General features: G+C 39.9%; 1 protein-coding gene across 1 annotated transcript; it reads right to left on the reverse strand.

Moving 5' to 3' along the window:
- Nucleotides 1-4,248: 4,248 nt before the first annotated feature.
- MAMYB (Duplicated homeodomain-like superfamily protein) lies at nucleotides 4,249-5,478 on the reverse strand. The gene has a single exon (XM_089630287.1). The coding sequence runs from the start codon at nucleotides 5,385-5,387 to the stop codon at nucleotides 4,497-4,499; it is 891 nt and encodes a 296-aa protein (XP_089486413.1). The 5' UTR covers nucleotides 5,388-5,478; the 3' UTR covers nucleotides 4,249-4,496.
- Between the last annotated feature and the right edge of the window lie 9,828 nt (nucleotides 5,479-15,306).

A 15,306-nucleotide genomic window follows, 5' to 3' on the forward strand; every position in this document is an offset into this window, starting at 1 on the left:
TGATTTATGAAGAATTTATTATGAATTGTTTTTAATTTTAGAGCTTGTTTTCATTTTTATGATTTTTTTTGTAATGATTATGGTTATGTTAAACTTTGTTATGAATTATTTTAAATTTTCATTTAGATCCGGGAACCCTTTTAGAGTTTGTGAATACGATTCATGATTGTTAGTGTAATTTAATTTACTAAAGGTGATTTGTTAATTTGTAGATTACAACTTGCAAGAATGTCGGCCCCCGACCTAGCTAGGAGGTATTATACACCCGTTCTCGGAAAAAGTAGCGCACACCAGTGTATATTTTGCGAGCACATTATGGGAGGTGGCGGCATCACGAGAGTGAAAAACCACCTAGCCCATGTAGGCCCAACGAAGAGTGTCAAATTCTATGAAAAAGTCCATCCTGAAGTGAAAACAGAGATGCAAGCTTTACTTCAAGGCAATGTCGTAAAAAATAAGAAGAAACAGTCGTTGGATTCTACGCTTCGTAAGACATTGACTAAAAATGTTGGCGTGGAAGAATCATACGAAGAAGACTACGAAGCGCAATTACGAGCAGTGATGAAGAGGTCAAGACAAGAGGCGGTTAAGACGGAATGAGAGGCTCGGATGATGTCGGAGCCCGGCAGTGGTTTTACGACAAAATCTCCACCAGCTGCTCCGTCATTATATAAGTCAGCGAGTGCGAAGCAAACAAAAATTGATGAGATGGTGGATCCGAAGAAGAGAACGTGACTCGGGAGACACATAACAAAATTCTTTGTTTACCAACATGTGCCGGCGAGAAAGGCCGCCTCGCATGAGTTCAAAAACATGATAGCGTCCGCTCAAGATCTAGGTAATCCTCAATTCGTGATAAGTAATTGTATTTTCATATTGTCGAATAGCATGTGCTCTTGAAACGTTAACATGATGTATATTGACATATTGCAGGTCCAGGCGTTCCTATACCAACTCTGTATGAAATTCATAACAAGTACCTCGATATGAAGGTTGCAGACGCGGAGAACTACCTTGAAGAACAAAAGAAGCGGTGGGTAAAATACGGCTGCACCATACTCACTGATGGTTGGACGGGGCCGACCAGACTGAGCATCATAAACATTATGGTTTATTGTGCTGGTGCAACGGTGTTCTTCAAGTCCGTTGATGCATCAAAGCATACGAAAACAGGGGAGTACATCTACGGAATATTGAGGTCAGTGCTCTAAGAAATCGGAAAACACAATGTCGTCCAAGTTGTGACCGACAACGGTTCGAACTACAGGAGTGCCGGGTTGAAATTACAACGCAAGTACCATGTGTACTGGACACATTGCGCCGCACATTGTCTAGATCTGATGTTTGAAGATATTGGGAAGAGAGATAGTGTTAAACATACTATCAAAGCTGCGAGTGATGCGACTAAGTTCATCTACAACCACAGCACTGTGTTGTCCAAGTTACGGGAGACATCCCCAGGTGAAATCATCTGTCCCGGCGCAACAAGATTTGCCACGAACTATCTAGCTCTCAGAAGTCTCCGAAAGAAGAGAGCTGCGTTGAGGACGATGTTCAGTAGTCAATGGTGAGATGATTCCAAATTGAGTGCAACTCCTACAGGTAAATCCATATCCGAGACTTGTTTAAATCCTAGATTTTGGTATTCGGTGGACGAAGTGTGTGCCATATTCGAGCCGATGTACACCACTCTTCGATTAGTGGACACTGAAACGCATCCCACGATGGGATTACTATACTACGTCTTCCACGAGATGAAAAAGAAGTTGGAAGCGATGAGTGGAAAGAAATGGGTTGTCGACATCGTGAACCACAGATGGAGTACTCAAATGGAACATTCACTACACATTGCAGCTTTCTTCCTGAATTCAAAGTTGCTGTTTAACCCGGATATAACCATGAACAATACTCACATGGCCGCTGTCACAAAGGTGTTCGAATTCTTGCATCCGGATCTTGATGGGTCAACTCTTGGGAGAGAGGTATAAAACTATAAATTGTTACAAGCTATATCACATTATGAATATATGAGTCTTACTTGATTTTTTAATTACAGTTAATCGCATTTCGAGACGCTCGAGGGGACTTCTCACAAAGAAGTGTTGTTTCGGCACGAGGCACCATTTATGCAAGTAAGTTTGTGAGATGAATTGTATGCATTAACTATGTCATGGAATGGTAAGAAATGACATGATATGATTTATGTCACATGATTGCAGGTGAGTGGTGGGAGCTTTACGGAAATTGGACCCCGACTTTACAGACGTTGGTCATTCGAATTTTGTAACAAACTTCATCCGCCTCCGCTTGTGAAAGGAATTGGAGTACATTTGCCCTCGTCCACACAAAACAAAAGAACCGTCTAGCGTACAGCATACTCGAGAAGCTTGTTTTCTGCTCATACAACATGAAGTTGCAGCTCTGTGAAGCAACTCGGATTCACGACAACAACCTCAACCCGATGGATTCTTTGGATATCATCGAACGAGCTTTCGAACGCTCAGGGAATGACAATGAGGGAGACGACGAAATGATCCGCTAGATTGACGAAGTTCACATGGACGACGTCAACCAGAACCCGGATCCGGCAGTAGCTGAAGCGGCTCGAGAGCATGGAGTTGATCCGGAGCGAGTGCTGAACGAGGACGTCCAACCTCAACGCGGATCCGGAGACAGTTCGGATTCAGATGGCGGAGGTTCAAGCCGTAGATCAAGCGGAAAAGGTGGAGGTGCAGGTGACGGTGGATCAGGGGGGAGGTGATGGAGGTTCCTATCGGTCTGGGGGTTCCTTTACTGCTGGAGGCACTTCATTTGGTGATGTCGGCGGTGCTCAAGTTGGATACGCACCATCGCAAGAAGATTTTGATCGTCTTCATCATCATGCCTTTTTTGATTCAGGATACGGGCGCGGAGATCAAGGCGGAGGTACGAATGATGCCATGTCATTTACGTCTAGCAATGACGTTGATGACTTGTTCTACAACTTCGGATCAGTATCAATTGGTCATCAAGGCACGGAGTCCTCTTATGATGACGGATCTTCCAATTACAACCAGGACTACTATCCATCAAGTCACGCTCTCGAAACGGTGCGACCATTTCCAGGTTATCCCATCCACTCCATGTTTGTTGCTTCATCTCAGTATGAGTACGACTATCACTTGGATAGGTACTTTCGTGCATGTGCTCATTATATGACTTGATATGATTACTGTATGACCGGTGCATACGGTCGCTTTGAGTAGTCATTTGTATTCCTCCTATGTTGAATTTGTTGAACTATAGTATTTGGTGGATTGTGTTGAATTTTATCATTTTGGTTTGTACTATTGAACTTACTTTTTGTTGTGTTTGTAATTTGGTATTATGTTGAAACATTCTACACTATTTTTAATTTTATGAATTTTATCTTACGTACTTTGTATGTTTTTTTGTATATTTCTTTTCTGAATTCCCCTCGGTAAATACGGTATTTGACGGTATTCCTCTACGGTAATGGTAAGTTCAACGGTATCGGTTTCCTTTTTTTCTGCTTTCCCCGGTATTCATTTACGGTACCAGGGGTTACCAGTAAATTCGAAAGCTCGGAACGGTAACGGTATTTCGATCCTTGATGTGGGAGCGAAAGTCGAATAATTATAATTACCACATGATCACGTGACTCTTCCATTATTTTCCATCCTGACTTTTCTATGACCTAAGTGAAAACATAATTTTCTTTTGTAGATTCTTTAATACAGTGACGAAGCTACGGATGACGTTTCAGTGAAAAACTCAGCGATCTTAAGTGAATACTTAGCCCCCGGGAAATCAAACTCTGTGTCGACGACTCGATGAGGAATTAAGTTTTACTCCTCCAAAGACACTAGTTAAACAACAAATGTTCCAGCACAACAGTTCATTGTTTCCATTGACTTCAAAGCAGAAAGTACCACATAGCTAAAAAAAAAAAATTTGATTCTTTTCGCTCTTGTTATATTATTGGAGTAAAAATAAAGATAGAACTCCAAACACAAATATTCATCTGTTTGTTTTGAGTGTATGCTAACTTAGCCTCTATTTGGATAGATACAACTATATTATATATATATATATATATATATATATATATATATATATATATATAAGTTTCCAGCGTCTAATACTTTGCCACTACCAATGACCCAAGTGATAAAGCTAGCGTACGTTAGCGATCATAAGCGAATAGTAAAATCTGTTAGGACAAGGATTATTAGGGTATTGGAGTAATTTTAGATTAATATCCTTTGTATTACATTCGTTCATATTTCCATCAATACAATCAGATATATTCCGGTAAGTATCAAAATGTTTTACTAAAAATCTAAGTGAATACATAAACTTGATTCTCTTTCCTCTTGTAATGAATTGGAGTTCAGAACATAAACATTCATCTATTCGTATAAAATAAAAGACCAAAACTTATGACTGTGGGTAATGACAACATGGACTCAATTACCTCGATCAAAATGTCGAGTCTAGTCGGAACTATTCTTCTTCGAGTCCCGAAATCCCTTCTTGAGATCAGCGACCCTCTTGACACACTCCGCTTTCGACCTCCCCGGAAGCGCAGCCGCAACTTTCTCCCACCGCATCGCGGCCTCCTTCGGGAAGGCCTTGAGGGCGTTCAACAACGCAATGTCTTCCCCGGAGCTCCACGCCATCTCCGGATCGGGCTCCGTGATATCATTCTCCGCAGAGACCTTCTTCTCCGAGGGCTTTCTCCGCCTCAGAAACTCCGAGTAAGAATCGGCGTCGGATTTCCTCTCCCCGAGCTCCTTGGCCTTCCTGATCACGCTCTCGACGCCGTGCCGGCCACGGAAGCTCTCCGCGATGGACTCCCACCGCCCGGGCTTCCCCGCCGGATTCTTCGCCAGTTGCTTCTTCAGCACCTCGATCTCCTCCTCGATCCACTCCTTCTCCTCCCAGACCTCCTCGTCTTCTTTCTTCGGTGCCGATCTCGGGGGCTTGGGATTCGGATTTTGATTCACCGTCACCGGAGCGGGATCCTCCGGGCGGCGGTGGGATCTGGAGCTGCGAGGCTTCGGAGCGGAGTTTTCGGCGGCGGCGGCGGCGGGGGAGGGGAAGTGGATTTCGGGGCCTTGGCCGACGCGGATGTCGCCGGCGGTGAGGGAGGGAGGGGCGAGGGGGCCGAGGAGGAGGGAGAGGGAGAGCCAGAGGAGGACGGATTTCGAGGGCTCCGAGTGGAGGAAGAAGAGGGAGAAGATCAGGAGAGAGGACGAGAGGACGATGGTCCCGGCGAGGAGCGGTTTCGAGAGCCTTCCGGCGCCGGAGCCGGCGGAGGGTTGGTCTGGGGTTTTGGATTGGAGGACGAATCTGGGTTTCGCGTCCTCGTCTAGGAAATCCATTGCTCTCTCTAAAGTCTAAACAAATGTGAGTTTGGGATGGAAACGCTTCTCTTACGTAATTGGTCTTTCTTTCTTCTTCTTTTTTTTTTTTTCTTTTTTAATTATTTGTTAAGCCTCTCTCACTCTCTCTCTTTTTTTATTCTTTTTTTTATTCTATACTATAGTTATTATTTTTTTTAATAATTAAAATGGAGTTTACATTAATAATCGAATAAAATATGCATTGATACATGAAAAATAATATCTTAATACAAATATTCCATAAATTTAAAAGTGAAATTTGTTGTAACTAACCAAGTTTGTCATTCTTATTGGGGGAATAGTCCAAGTTTCATTTTATTAAGCAAATAGCCCATATTTTCGGCTCAGACCATAATGCCCTTGGCAAATTCGCGAATTGGTTAATTTAATTAACCTACTGAAGTGAGTTAGGTTAATTAATTAACTTATTGGTTGAAATATTAGTTTAGGTTCTGATTTTTTTGTGAGTAAAGTTAATTTACTAAATGATTGAATTCGGAATTAGGTTAATTAATTGAATGCTTTGAATATCAATTGACTTAAGTTATGATTTTTGTAAATTTTTTGTGAATTTCAAATCATTCACGAATTAACCTAACTCACTACAGTAGGTTAATTAAATTAACCGATTCACGAATTTACAAAGTGTCTCTCCTCAATCCCCTCAATCGCCGCCGATTTCCTCCCCGCCGCCTATTCCTCTGAATTCGGAATTATGTTAATTAATTGAATGCTTTGAATATCAATTGACTTAAGTTATTATTTTTGTAAATTTTTTGTGAATTTCAAATCATTCACGAATCAGTTAATTAATTAACCTAACTCACTCCAGTAGGTTAATTAAATTAACCGATTCGCGAATTTACAAAGTGCATCTCCTCAATCCCCTCCATGGCCGTCGATTTCCTCTCCGCCGCCGATTCCCCCCCCCCCCCCCCCCCCCCCCGCCGATTTTCGAGTCAATCTGAGCCGTCGTCGCCGTCGAGATCCGTACCCAAAGAGCAAAACAAAAGAAAGATGGCTCAACAAGCGATGAGCGTGAGAACAAGAGCAGCAACACCAGCAAAGGACGAGGCAGAGCTGGCTGAAGAGAAACCGTTACCGGCGGCACCACCGGCGTCGGCGATGTCGGCGGCGCTGTCGACGACGGCGAACCTGGCGAAGGTGCTTCCGACGGGGACGCTGGTGATCCACGCGGTGCTGTCAACGGTGGTGTTCGCAGTGGTGGCTGTGAAATGGATGAGGACAAGGACCAGACGAGTTTAGGTTTAGGATTGGGTAAATTTAGTGCGAGGGTAATTTGGGTAGTCAATTATTAATTGGGTTATTCCCTTAATTTATTCAAACTTTGGCTATTCTACTAATATTGGTGGGCTGATTGGGCTAGTATGCTCATTCTCCCAATTTAAAATGGAATCAATTTAACACTAAGTAGTGAAATAAACGGGCATTCAAAGCTCCTTGATAGATCCTATGGAGTGTTTTACATCGGGTTCGAATTCAGTGACCCCTTTACTTACGCAATAATCATTGAAAAAGGTCCTTGGGGCTTTAATTGTGGTGTTCTTCTTCTCGAGCCCTGGCCCGACTCAGACTTTTGGAGAGACTGTTTCTTCTCTTTCGCCAATGGCCTCGAATCTATTGCGTCCCGCTCCAAGCACAAACTGAGAAGAATCTGTCAAGATTAGCAAGCACTGGCGGCGACATGGTCTCGTTGAAGTCATGATCTTCGATTCACCGGGTTTAGATGCCTCCAAAAGAAATGAATCTTTTGAGCGTCTGCCAAAAGAACTAATTCTCCTCGATGGAGGGCAAGGGAGAAATTCCGTCAAATGCCTCTCGGCATCTCTGTTACTGTTTACCCCTCAGGAGTTTTAGTTGTCTTTAGGGATTACTTCATGCACTTTCTCTGAACAGTTTCAACATTTCGATAGGAGTTTATCTCTGATGTGAACTTTGTATTCACTTTTCATCAATATTATCAATAATACAATTTTCGTTCTAAAATAATTATCGATAATAGCTTATCTTGTGCTTGCTTCTGACAACGAAAAGACCTAAAGGCACAAAAAAAAAGTAAGCACATGTAAGGCTCTTTTTAAAATACTCATAATGATTGATGGAAAGATTTATTCAACAGCAGCCCGATGATCATGAAAAAGATGAATTTTCTACCTGTATAAGAAAAAACCAACAGAAAACCCAACAGAGAATAGTATATATGACTAATTCATCTCCAATTCAAACTAAATCATCCAACACGAGATAACAAAACAAAAAGTACACAAATATAAACACCATAACAAAGAATTCAATGACCATGGAGTATTATTTTCACCATGCTAATAAGATTCTTCTTCGAAATCATAAGAATAACAATATCAATTAAGACTTGTTCACTAGGAGCAACATGATTTGCTTCGTGGTTCTTGGCCCATGTCATGAATTTTAATGTATCTTAAGTCTGGTTTTGAATAACTAGAGTCTTTATGGAAATGCTCTAGGAAAGCTGTGGCCCATTCTTCTACATATTAGGTTGTGTTTGTGGTTTTGGGCCTCATCATATGATCATGTAGTATTTTCGGTACGATTTTGGAGCATCTCAAAATTAAAGAGTAAAAAAATACATAACAGAACTGCTTGACCAAAAAAAAGTTATTCTTCCATGAATGAATATTTATGCAAAAAAAGAAAATAAAATTTGTTATTAATTAAATGTATGGAATTGTTATAAGTCACATAGAAGTGTTTTTTATGGCCTCCGAGCAAAATACGAGCATTTGATGACTTCGGTTAAAACTTCTTGATGAAATTGAATTGAAAGTAACTTCAATTTTACACTATTATAAACTGCACCTTCAGGTACGACAAGAAACATATATATGATACAAGTTACGTACGTTTAGACGCGAAAACAGTCGCGGTTGAATCTGAATTTTTCCAAATATTTAACCGCGGGATTTACCTCGCTTTGGTTTATCTCTCTAACTTATTATGTTATATTTTAAATTGTGGTGAATTTATGATATTATGGAAACAAAAACTTATGGATTAATTAATGCAAATTGAACATTTTATCTCTCTAACTTAAACAAAGTGTCCCAACCAATAACTCTTAGTGTAAATTGAATATAATTGGTGTTACTTAGATATATACTTACTTAAATAAGATCTTATTATAAAGAAAAAAAAACTATATCAAAATAGCTAAACGGCTACCTTCAATTAAAACTATAGTCCAACTATTTAAATATTAATAAAATAGCCCAATTCATACCTACGTATTCATAATATGACGCATGCGTCTTGTTTGAGTTTGAGTTATTTTTTTAATTTTTAAAAATTTCGGCTATAATATTTATGTGAGGGTTTTAAATAAGCTATATGCTTAATTCTATCTATTATAAATCATATTATGGAAACCAAAGCTTATACACGCACTCGTGACGTGAATAATGATATCACATAAATGATATATAAATATATACATATATATATATATATATTAATATCAAGCATATTTATTTTATTATTGCTGGAGTTTCTGAAATCTGTTAGATGATTTTCTAAAAAATCGTTTTCAAAACTGATTCTACAATCAGATATTTATTTCACATTTAGGTAAACGAAGATTCGGATAACCAATTTTCAATTTTTTAATTTAGTTCGATTATTGGTCGGAAAAATTAAAAACCAAAATTCAATTTTGATTTTTAATATGGGCTAAAATTGAACCGAATCGAACAATTTCAATCATATGAAATACTCATAAAATTGAAATCACAGGTTCAAATTTAGTATATAACTCAAATTTTTGGGTCTTACTCAAGTGTGCTATTTAACTAAATTGATATTATTGAAAAAGTCTCTCCTTCATTTTGGACTTTGACATTGTGAAAAAAAAAAAACTCCCTCCTTCTCCGCTTGTGGGTTGTCGTAGGTTTCTTCACGAGGGTCGCCAGAGTCTTTCTTCACGTGGGTCGCCGGAATCTTGCTCGTCGAAATCCAAATGACTGTTTTTTTCCTGCAAATCCAAGGTTTGAATCCTAAATTTTGCAATAATCCTAAACCCATTTTTTCCTGCAAATCCAAAGGACGGTTTTTTTTCCTGCAAATCCAAGGTTTGAATCCTTGTTGCTGAGGAGATTTCCTGCAAATCAAAGATCCAAAAATTCTTCAAACATATTTTGGTAATACTACTACAACATTCAAGGTCGTCGTGTTTTTAACAAATAAGAAAAAGTTTAATTGATTTGATTAATTTTGAAATAGGTTCCAAATGCATTTGTGAGTGATTAGTTTGCCGAAAATGGAGTTTTTTTTTTTTGTTCACGACTTTTCCAGGTGTCACGAAGTGGATGCACTTCGTGACATGTGTGTCACAAACTGGATGCACTTCGTGACACTTGTGTCACGAATTGGATGTATTTCGATGTTAACAATCTTGTTTTAATTCTTATATCTAATGTGACCGAGCGTATACAGCGATGGCAGAAATATATTTATATGCTAAGCAACTTGAATTACCCAAGTTTGATGCAAACATTGTACGCTCTGTTGAATGTGACCCCTGCAACGCATTCAATCGTCGTCAAACACGAAGCTAACGGGCTCATACCGCCAACCATAGAGCTACATGTCGCAATCAATTTCACCAGAAATGAGAGCTCCAGGGATGGGTCATTGGTTTGGTTTGTAATTTGACACGTATCTTGTATTACGTTTTCTTGTTTATCCTTTAATGTTTAGAACTTCCTTTGTGTATTGGTATGTATTCCATTTTCAATGTTTTAAACTTTATTGGTGTTCGGTTTATTGTTAGTAACAAATGTGTCACCTCATTTCGTGACAGATGTGTCACGGACTCAGATCGTTTCGTTACACATTTGTCACGGACTAAGATCACATCGTGACACATGTGTCACGAAGTGTGGTGATTTCGTGACAAATCTTTTGATTTCGAGACAATACACACGTACAACACATGAGGAATGAAATCAAGTACTTTAAGTAGCATGAATTCGAATGTTAACAATTCTACACACATACATACAATCATACACACATACATACAGTTATAAACACATACGTATAGTCATACAAACATAATTTTAAGTAGCATCAAATCTGACAGTGGAAGGTCGTGTGTCAAAAACTCAGCAGTCTTGATAAAAAAACATATCACAATCATTTCTGAAGGAAAAAAAACATGCGTAAATTAAAATGTGTCATTAAGAATGTAAAATTAAGAATTAAAATATTTACCCATTGTCTTGTTGTGGAATTTGATCATAGTTGACGACGTTGAATATTTCATCTTTGGAGAGTAGAACACTGGTAACATGTAGAACAAAAGGTAAAATAGTGGCACGTTTTTGACTTCCATGTCCACAAGCGTCTGATGTCTAGAGGTGGAACTCATAGAGTCATACACCGTTATACACCTCAAACGTACGTTGAAAACTATGAGATTCTAGTGCGCAGAGTCTATGATAGGGATGAAGACATCATCAACGCCATCCCTTGGGTCCATTAGTTGCTCCGATGTGGTCGATGACTCATTTTTTCAGTTTCTTCTTTAAGAATACCCCGGGTCTTGGCTAGCGTTGAACTCACTGTAAGTATCTCGAAGATACTTACAGAAGATTGTGGACATGACAGTGAAAGAGTGACACAGCAAACCAGTCTTTTTCTTCTTACAAAGGTAATACATCGCGACGTCAATATGTTGCACACCAGGTCTTCCTCTTTCTTCGTCTTCTCTTATTCCTCTTTCTTATTCTTCTCTTCTTCTTCGTTCTTCTTCTTCATCTTCTTCCTCTTGTTTCTTCTTTTCTTCCTTTTCTTGTGCCTCTCTTTTTTTCTTCTCTTTTTCCTCTTTCTCCTTCCTATTCTGTTCTTCGTGCTTCCTCAGATTGGCCAATTTTTCGTCGGCCGATAATTGGTATTGTTTCTCTTGGCGCTTCTTTTCCAACGCCAGTCTACGTCTCCAATCGTTGTACTGATCTTCATCAAGAGCCACTCTGTAGCTCTTCACCGCATCCAGAATCTCCTTATCGAACTTCATGTAGTCCTCTTTCATAACCATAAAACGATCATGGAATTTTCCAACAGAATTTTCGAGCACGTCGAGCCGAACTGTCCATGAGTAAAATAACAAATTCAGATGTGTAACGACCCAAGGTATTCTGTGACAGATATGTCATGGTTGTTTAAACTTCGTGACACATGTGTCACGAAGTCACTACACTCCGTGACACATGTGTCACGATGTATAGTGACTTCGTGACACATCTGTTACGAACCGTGGTTGTTTAAACTTAAACAGAAATAGTGTTACATCTACTGATTTCGGTTGTGCTTGTGCTTGTGTTTGTGCTTCTAGTTGTGGTTGTGGTTGTACTTGTGGTTGAGGGACATATTTTTTTGGCTTATTTTACGGGCGTTTCTCCTCCATGGCTAGCGTCTTAGAAGTGGTGGCAATGCTTGAAGAAGTCTCGCCGAGCCCCTGAAATTCAACCTGTATGGGGGACAAGAAAACAAATTAGTCATGAATATTAGGTATGAATTAACCTACAAATATCTTACCTCCTTGAAGTTGATTGCTCTCATGGCGGCCTCTTGAACAAGTCCAGTTCACTTCCATCGACGCATTATTGGCCGAGCTGTGGTGGAGACTCTTTGACAAACCTCCATGTTCGTCAGATAAGGCAAACACTCGTACGCCCAAACCTGAAGCGGTTCCACAAATCCAGCGAGTCAGAGCTTCCTTTTCTTTTTACCTTGCTCCGATGGTTCGCCACCCTTCTCCACAAACTTTCGGATTTCGCCAAGAAGGTAGTTCCAGATCACGTTGCCCCAAGGATGACTGAATGTGTCTGTGTCATCCACCGCCTTAATGAGCTCAAAGCACGGTGTCTTGTTTTTGACATCGTCCCCCAGGAGGACATTCAACACGAAGTAGATTTTCAGGTAATTTACCTGAACTTCTATCGGACAATCCTTGCTTGGCTCCAAGAATTGGTTGACCAAGTTTCTACTCAGATACTTCCCCGGGAAGAATTTTTTGAAGAGGCTGTCATCAGAAACAACCCCCCGAACTTGAATTCCTCATAGTCATCAACGACTTTGAGGAATGTTATCTCTTGGAAGTCTTTATTGGAAAACTCTCGAACTTGACCTCTAATCTCTATTAGGAGCCCATCTTTGGATTCTTACTCGAAGCTCCCGATCCTGAACACGAGGTGGCTTATGATCGTCGATGACCGGACAATTCGTGGTTGCCCCACAAACTGCCCAAAAGGTCGAATATGGCCCCTTCTTCCACAATAATGGCAGACCCAACGAGGTCTGTTGACAAGAAACCTGGTTGGTCAAGAAGAATGTTGCTGATGTTGTCGTTGAAGCTTGTCATCACCATATGTTTGAGGCATGTTTCGTGACATCTGGCTAGTAAACTTTTAGGGAACAAAGGTTGTGTGGGATGAGGAAGCACCATGAATATATCCAAGCCCCTTCATGTTCTTTGCAGGTTTACCAATGGTGAGGATTTTGTCAAGGCTGTCAGTGCCGGAGTTCAGCATCCTGACTGATTTGGTCATCTGATCCAGCTCTTCATTTAGCCGACTGACTTCCTTTTTCAGATCAACAATGGTTTCTAGGAGCCTTGCCTTGTCTTTAGTCAGAGTGAGAATAAGAGCACTCTGTTTGTCGAGAATCTGGGACTCCTCAACCCATTTGATGTGCAGGGTATTGCATGCATCATTCATGGCATCGTCAGATAATTCTTCATCTAGAACAAATTTCTGAGAGCATTCATCAATTTCATTTGTAGATTCATGAGTATGGATAGAGGCAGTAAATGCCATAAAGTTACTTATCTTGTCGGAGTCGCTATCTTCATCTTCTTCATCCGATAGAGTGACGTTGTACCCCTTTTTTCTGTTTCTTGAGGAAGTTGGGACACTCCTTTTGAATATGTCCGAAACCTTCACATTCATGACACTGAATACCTTTCCATTTTTCGGAGCGTTCACCACTTTTACCATTCCTGTGAGGGTAAATATTCTTCTGGAATCTTTGTTGGAAATTGTCTTTAACATCTTATGTGTCACGAACTCATTCACTTCATGATCGATGTGTCACGAAGTGGGCGAGTCCTTGATACTTTGGTCAAAGTGGGTGAGTTCGTGACACATCGGTCACGAAATCGATCAATTCGTTACCGATATGTCACGAACCAGGATCCAAATGGGTTTGTGACACTTACCTTACGAGAAATCGGAGTTGACGGACTCTCCGAGGCCGCCACAACGCCTGAAGTCTCGGCCTTGTTTTTACTCTGTATCAAACACAAAATAAACCAAGGCAGCCCAATCATCATTAATAAGCCACATAGGTCACCAAAAAAATCGTCACTACTACAAATGTTGGATTATACAACCCACTTTCTACAACGCTTAAAATAAGTGTTGTAGAAACTAGGGATACTACAACGCTTAACATAAGCGTTGTAGAAACTTGGTGTTTCTACAACGCTTATGGCTAAGCGTTGTAGAATCTGGGTGTTTCTACAACGTTTATAGCTAAGCGTTGTAGAAACTTGGTGATTCTACAACGCTTGTGGTTAAGCGTTGTAGAATTAAATAAATTTCAAATTTCCCACAACGTTTAGACTATCCGTTGTAGAACTCTCGCCGCGGCGCCACGTGATTTATGCCGCGGCGAGAACTTTCACTACAAGAAATACCACATTTAGCGACGAAACTATTAGCGACGACTTAATCGTCGCTAATAAATCGTCGCTAATCACCCTTTTAGCGACGATTTTATCGTCGCTAATTTTTTGGTGCCAAAAATATTAAAGTTTGGCGGCAAAGATAATTAGCGACGAATTTATCGTCGCTAATTCTTTTTTGTCGTCGCTAAGTTCCCGGGAAAATAATTAGCGATGATAATATCGTCGCTAAATGTTTTTTTGTCGTCGCTATACAATTAGCGACGATAAAATCGTCGCTAAATGTTTTTGAATTTTGACGAATTTTAAAGAGGGAAAAATCCCTCACATTTAATTACAACGAAATGATTTAGCGACGAATTTTAATCATTTAGCGACGATTTAATTGTTGCTAAATGTTTTTGAATTTTGACGAATTTTTAAGAGGGAAAAATCCCTCACATTTAATTACAACGAAATGATTTAGCGACGAATTTATCGTCGCTAAATGAAATATCGATTTAAGTTCTTTTAGCGACGAAATGAAATCATTTAGCGACGACAAAATCGTCGCTAAATGTCTTTAAATACCAGATCGCGACCCAGCTTCCCCATTTCTCTTTCTCAAACCTAAATCGATTTCTCTCTCTTTTTCTCTCTCCCGCCGTCGCCGTGCCCTCCTCCGCCGTGTGCCGCCGACGCCGACCTCGTCGTACCCGGTAACTCTCTCTCTCTCCTCACTTCTCTCTCTCTCCTCACATCTCTCTCCTTACCGGCCTCTCTCTCTCCCATTGCAGCTCCTCCGCCGCGCTCCGCCGCTCCGCCGCCGACGCCATAGCCACTTCCCCGCCGACGCCGTCCTTGGCCGCTTCCTCTTCTTTGGCCGCGCGCGCTCTCCCTCGCCGTACGTGATCGGTAAGTTTTTTTTTAAAAAACTTTATATATATATATATATATATATAGGATTAATATATTAATTAGTTATATATATTAGTTATTTATATATATATATATATAACTTTAGTTATATATTAGTTATAAATTTATTTTGATTAGTTATATTTACATAATTTATATTTTTAGAATTATATATTTGTTATAAATTTTATAAATTATAAATGAAGTAATTAGTTATAAATGAATTATATATTTGTTATAAATTTTATAAATATTGAAATTAGT

This window comes from Urtica dioica, chromosome 2 (genome assembly GCF_054948205.1).
Source record: "Urtica dioica subsp. dioica isolate 48M chromosome 2, U.dioica_male_clone48M_v1_H2, whole genome shotgun sequence".
NCBI classification, from domain to species: Eukaryota; Viridiplantae; Streptophyta; class Magnoliopsida; order Rosales; family Urticaceae; genus Urtica; species Urtica dioica.

Excerpts from the sequence above, each read along its gene's own strand:
- MAMYB (XM_089630287.1), bottom strand. The coding sequence starts at position 5,387 with ATGGATTTCCTAGACGAGGACGCGAAACCCAGATTCGTCCTCCAATCC.